Consider the following 6,421-nt stretch of genomic DNA (forward strand, 5'->3'; position numbering starts at 1 on the left):
GGTATATGTCAGAGCTATATAAATGTATAATAATAGTGTATGATTGTGGGGGACATTAGAGTGTCAGCTCCTCTGTACAGAGACTGATGGGACTGGTTCAGTGATCTCTGTACAGCGTTATACATTTTACAACTTATATTTTTGTTCTTTCCTTCTAGATGGTTCCAATTATAAAGAACTTCTGGGGTCCCTGGACACGTCGTTCCTGGTAGCATACGCCATCGGCATGTTCCTGAGGTCAGTATTATCAGATGTGTTTTGGACTCCACACTGACTGGCAAGGCTCTGGCTGGTTATGCCATGCCTACCCTCAGTCTAGGGTCAGGTGTCCTCGGTCTACGGTCAGGTGTCCCCAGTCTAGGGTCAGGTGTCCTCAGGTATTCATTCCACCCTCACTGCACGGAGCTCTCCCCTCCAAATCCAAACCTTCTCCCAGTTTTCCTTCCAGTAACATTTCTCCTACCTTGGTGTGAATGTTCCATCAATGGAGCTTTCACCTATTTCTAAGCATTCACTGACATTCTCTGGCTGTGCGCAGTATCGGCGGTAACCTGAACCTGCAATCTGATCTTTGTTGGTTTTTACCTGCGCGGTGACCTATGACATCTTTCACCCAGAACAATGAAATGATTAATGGTGACGCGGCGCGGCGATATTTTACTGATTACCGTAATCGCCTCTCCGTGAGATCCGATATTAATCCCTGATCCGTCATCTGATGGTATAACTTTATCCAATCACAGCCACTTCAGAAGTGTGAATAAGTGAAGGAAAACGTCCTATGGAAGCCGTAATTATGTGAACATATGAACATTTTATTGTTGAATACAATTAATGAGTTTTCTCATGGACGATCATTAAAGGAATATTTTATTTTATTGATCTTGTTACTAATTGCTTGAATCTGTTTGCAGCGGTATCTTTGGCGAGCGTCTTCCTCTACGTTATTATTTGTCCGGTGGGATGGTCATCTGTGGTGTGTTCACTGTTTTCCTGGGGCTGGGCTTCTACTGGAAGATTCACGCCCTCTGGTACTACATCCTCTTCCAGGTGAGAGCACAGCAACGGCAACTTCACCACTTGTCTGAAGTAGCCCTTAGTCTACTGGCGCCCCCTTGTGGTGGGTCAGATCTCTAATTCTCATATTTGTGTGTTTTCTGTAGATATTAAATGGCCTGGCTCAGACTACAGGATGGCCCTCCGTGGTAGCCTGCATGGGGAACTGGTTTGGTAAAGGAAAGTAAGTCAAGACTATGGCTGTGTGTATTTCCTGATTGTATCCTGCAGAGATTGGAGGGGTTTTCATATGATTTAGAAAAAACATCCAATCCCAGTGAATCCTTGTTCTGTGTTATGTGTGAGTGTACAATTGGGACAACTGGATGTTACTATTGGACCCCCCAAAATTATTGTTTCTTGGTATTCAAGAATGACATTGTGCCATTGGCACCCTGAATTTCCAGGTGCCATTGCGACTACTGTCTGTGCACCAATGGGACCCAAGAATGTATTTGTGCCATTGGCCCCCCCAATTTCCAGGTGCTATTCAAACCCCAAAATGTTGGCATGCCATTGGCACCCCTAGTCTTTAGGTGACATTGGGACCCAAGAATGTTGGTGTGCCATTAGGACCTCCATTCTCCAGATGACATTGGGATACAAGAATGGTTGTGTGCCATTGGCACCTCCATTCTTCACATGACATTGGGGCCCAAGAATGCTGGTGTGCCATGGCCCCCTTAATTGCCAGGTGACATTCAAACCCCAAAATGTTGGCATGCCATTGGGACCCCTAGTCTTTAGGAGATATTGGGACCCAAGAATGTTGGTGTGCCATTAGGACCTCCATTCTCCAGATGACATTGGGACCCAAGAACTTTGGTGTTACATTGGGACCCAAGAATGTTTGTGTCCCATTGGGACTTCCATTCTCCAGATGCCATTGGGACCAAAGAATGCTGGTGTGCCATTGGCCCCCCCAATTTCCAGGTGCCATTCAAACCCCAAAATGTTGGCATGCCATTGGGACCCCTAGTCTTTAGGTGACATTGGGACCCAAGAATGTTCGTGTGCCATTAGGACCTCCATTCTCCAGATGACATTGGGACACAAGATTGGTTGTGTGCCATTGGCACCTCCATTCTCCAGATGACATTGGGACCCAAGAATGCTGGTGTGCCATGGCCCCCTTAATTTCCAGGTGCCATTCAAACCCCAAAATGTTGGCATGCCATTTGGACCCCTAGTCCTTAGGAGACATTGGGACCCAAGAATGTTGGTGTGCCATTAGGACCTCCATTCTCCAGATGACATTGGGACCCAAGAACTTTGGTGTTACATTGGGATCCAAGAATGTTGGTGTGCCATTAGGACCTCCATTCCCCAAATGACATTGGGACCCAAGAATGTTGGTGTGCCATTGGGACCTCCATTCTCCAGATGACATTGGAACCCAAGAATGCTGGTGTGCCATTGGGACCCCCAGTGTCTAGATAACATTGGGACCCAAGAATGCTGGTGTGCCATTGGGACCCCCCTCCCATTTACAGATGCCAGGAACCCCCCAAATATCAGGATTCCATTGGGACCCCCAAAATGGGTGTGTCATTAGAATCCTCTAGTACTATATTTGTCTATATTTTGGGATGCTGTTGTCCCTGGAGAACCCCAATAATAAACATCCAATCCCGTTTTTCCCATTCCACATGTGACTTCTCTATACCGTAACCCTGCTTAGCTTTTCCTCCATTGTCTGTGTCCGACCATTAACACATTACAGACCGATCTAACGAGACAATCTGATTGGCACCTTTTCTTACAGGCGAGGGTTCATCATGGGGATCTGGAACTCTCACACGGCTGTCGGCAACATCTTGGGTTCTCTGATTGCCGGAGCTTTTGTCTCCTCTGCCTGGGGTTTGTCCTTCATCGTACCCGGAATTATAATCGGTGTGCTGGGAATCATCTGCTTCCTCTTCCTTGTCGAGTGTAAGTAATGGACATCGTATATATCAGGAGTGCTGACCACTAACATGAGGGGACAGGCAGGAACTGGAATCTAGAACATTCCAAATCCAGAACAATATCTGACACCAAACCTGGGGATAACTCCATGCGGATAGCGTCCTGGTGCGGGATTTAATATAAAACTGTAGCAAGTCAAGGTTAGAGTTTATTTCGTATTGACCAATGGTTCTAATAACCTTGGATGTCCCCAGGGTTCTACAACCAGCCATGTCCTATACCCTGGACTGCCAGGGGTGACACCTTTCACCTGGTGCCACCACACATTATATTCTCGTCATCTACAAATTCCCATATATATAATAGAAGGATCCCGACTGCCAGACAAGTTTTATCATTCTAGAGGCAATAAAGCATTTCCTGACCCGGACCATTCAGCAGCAAAATGCTGGAAGGAAGTGAAGTCCTTATCAGCTAGGAAAAGCCAAGGTCTCCTATAACTCATTCATCAGTTTTATATGTCCGGTCCACACTGATTTTGCAATTTTCATCTAAATTGCCTTATTTATGCTTCCTCTACAGATCCTGAAGATGTCGGCTGCACCCCTCCGGATCAGATCAGCGTAAGTCATTTTATTATGCATCAATAGGGATTTATTCAGAACACCGGTGTGAGAAGCCTCTGATAGAAGCTGCCCTGGGCTTTGTTTCCATTCACCCCATTGGTGTCAGGGCAGTGAACCTCATGTTCCATGTGACTGTGAATGATGAAGAATGGCAGCTAATATCTAAGGATTGGCATGATGGTAGAATAGTTTTGGGTATTCCCAGTAGTCTGATGGTGGGTCATGCGCTGGGTTTGGATCATATAGAGCTATTGAGTATATATCTGGCTTCCTGGACAAAATGTTCCTATAACATCAAGATGGTAAAATATCTCCGCTACTTCTACAATTAATACTTTATTGGGCGAAATGTAACAGAGAGTGAAAGTGACGATGTCAGCATTTCAAAAGCCAGACTTTGCCATTACACCCCCTTCAGGGCTCAAAAATATAAGTGGGCTGTGTAGGGGATTAAACATAAGTTATACCACCTATGGTAATAGATACATGGTGATCCTGCCTGAAACAAATGCTGACAAACACTGCATGTACTTGTTATCCTTCCATGAACGCCATACATTTCAAGCCCTGATGAAGGGTGTGAGGTCAGAGAAACGTGTCTGCTTTCTTGTACAATTTTCCAGATTTCACATTGAAATAAACTTTTATCTAGACTTTATTTATTTGGTGTGGCCCCTCAGTCTCAGATCTACTTTGGGGTGTAGAATCAGCCTGCCCAAAACACGTTACAAATTTCACTCTAATCACCATTAACATATCCAAGGATCCCAGAGCTTTGTATTTGTTTCCACAATCTGTATGACTGTCACTATATTATTGGATCACATGGTATTATTTGATTTCAGGATGAAGGGAAAGACGAGCTGGAAAACATCCAAGTCATGAACAGCAGCACAGAGAACATATGTAAAAGACAAACCGGAGAGGACCTGGATCAGTCCGGGAATCCACAAGAACCAATTGAACACCCGCAGGCCATCAGCTTCTGGGGAGCCCTTATGATCCCGGTAAGCAGGAAACCCCATGTCCAAAAATTTGGGGCGGGAGGGCAGAGCTGGGCAGGAGTCAAAGATTGCTTTTGTCCAGACACCACCAAGCACCAATTTCTATTCTGGATGGTTGATGACACAAAGTGAGGGTCCTGGAGGCACCAGGCTGGTTCTTCAGGTTGGAATGACTACCCCCCCCCCCCCCCCTTCCTTGGTGAATGACCTTCCTGGGGCTCTATATATAATTATTCCCATGTCAATTTGTAAAATTAGTTTCTTTCCTATTCAATCCCTACTGACATCTGTGCACTTTTGTAGACTGCCCACTAGGTGGCAGAACGAGTCATTGTTTTAATAGAAGACCTGTAGAGAGATCTGTCAGCGGATTTCAGAGAAATTGACTGGGGGAATCATTTATAAAAAGAACCATTAGTGTCTATTTCTTATATTCTGTACTTCTGTCTCCTAATGAAAAATGTTTTTTCTTTCTTTTCAGGGTGTTGTGGAATTCTCGCTGTGTCTGCTGTTTGCAAAGCTCGTCAGTTACACCTTTCTCTACTGGCTGCCGCTCTATATAGCCAATGTTGGTAAGATCCCATGCAGTAAAATTGTCGGGCCTGGGCCATTCCAAAATCACCAAAGTTAGGAGAAACAAAAAGACTTTTTCAACTGCTACCCTGCTTCCTAATTAATGCCTCCTTTATTAGATCAGGTCAGGATATCATTTTTCTATTTTTGTTTTTTTTCAAAAATCCCACTGCATTGTTTAAAAACCCTCCAGAGATAGAACCTTTTAGTGATTTGTTGTGCAGATCCTTTTTTCAGCAAGGATGCTGATTGCATTTTCGCATTAAAAATGGCCACTAGAGGGAGTTCTTAGAAATCCACATGGAGGATTCAATGATGAAATATAACATGTGGTGTGAATAAATGAGATATTTATTATGTTTTTTCTTTCTTTGTATTCTAGCTCACTTTGATCCCAAACAAGCTGGAGACATGTCCACTCTCTTTGATGCTGGTGGCATTATTGGTAAGGCCTTTCTGATCCTTTGTTTTAGCTCAAACACCCCAAACAGCCACCCACCCCCCAATCATTACAATGAATTGATTTTGTGTATGAATTGTGTTCTAGGTGGGATCCTTGCAGGAGCAATATCAGACTTCACCGGGGGACGAGCCATTACCTGTTCTGTCATGCTGATACTGACTGCCCCGATGGTAAGTGCCGGCACCGATTAACATTGAAAGAGATCCAAACCTTTCAAAACCATCAAACTAATAAATCATTTCCATAGAATCGTTACATGGTAGGTTAGGTTGAAAAAAAGACGTAAGTCAATGAAGTTCACCCTCTAGGAAAATAAACATATCCCAGATATAAAACCCTATAAGACATAGTTGGTCCAGAGGAAGGCAAAAAAAAAAAAAAAAAAACCCGGGTACAATTTGCTCCAACAGGGGAAAAAAATTCCTTCCTGATTCCATGAGACATTTGGATGTTCCCTGGATCAGTAGTCTTTGTCATCTTTACTTTAAATCCTCAATCCCCATTTATATTCTGTGCTTCTTGAAATCATCCAGCTTTTTCCTAAAGCAATCTATAGTATCAATAAATCTCCTTAGGTTGGGTTTAGGTTCTTTAGTGTGTTATGGTGATTTGTCAATCTTTTCTCTTTCCTCCTCTTCCAGCTGTTCATTTATAACCAGTTTGGGCAGACAAACATTTCCACCACAATCGGTAAGTTTTAGACTTACAATGTCCTCTTTGTTCTTTTTTCCATTGAATGTTTGTCCATATTGCCTACCTGGTCCTTGTTACATTATATTATTGGTTGTATC

General features: G+C 43.8%; 1 protein-coding gene across 2 annotated transcripts in view; it reads left to right on the plus strand.

Moving 5' to 3' along the window:
* The window catches only part of SLC37A2 (solute carrier family 37 member 2), a 24,171-nt gene that overhangs the window by 10,241 nt on the left and 7,509 nt on the right, over positions 1-6,421 (plus strand). For both annotated transcript variants that reach the window (XM_072426134.1, XM_072426135.1), the window contains exons 4-13: positions 159-237; positions 915-1,050; positions 1,164-1,240; positions 2,822-2,988; positions 3,547-3,587; positions 4,436-4,597; positions 5,076-5,166; positions 5,550-5,612; positions 5,715-5,800; positions 6,272-6,320. In XM_072426134.1, coding sequence (XP_072282235.1) covers positions 159-237; positions 915-1,050; positions 1,164-1,240; positions 2,822-2,988; positions 3,547-3,587; positions 4,436-4,597; positions 5,076-5,166; positions 5,550-5,612; positions 5,715-5,800; positions 6,272-6,320 — 951 coding nt within the window. The remainder of the gene's footprint in view (positions 1-158; positions 238-914; positions 1,051-1,163; positions 1,241-2,821; positions 2,989-3,546; positions 3,588-4,435; positions 4,598-5,075; positions 5,167-5,549; positions 5,613-5,714; positions 5,801-6,271; positions 6,321-6,421) is intronic.

Source organism: Pyxicephalus adspersus, chromosome 11, assembly GCF_032062135.1.
Source record: "Pyxicephalus adspersus chromosome 11, UCB_Pads_2.0, whole genome shotgun sequence".
NCBI classification, from domain to species: Eukaryota; Metazoa; Chordata; class Amphibia; order Anura; family Pyxicephalidae; genus Pyxicephalus; species Pyxicephalus adspersus.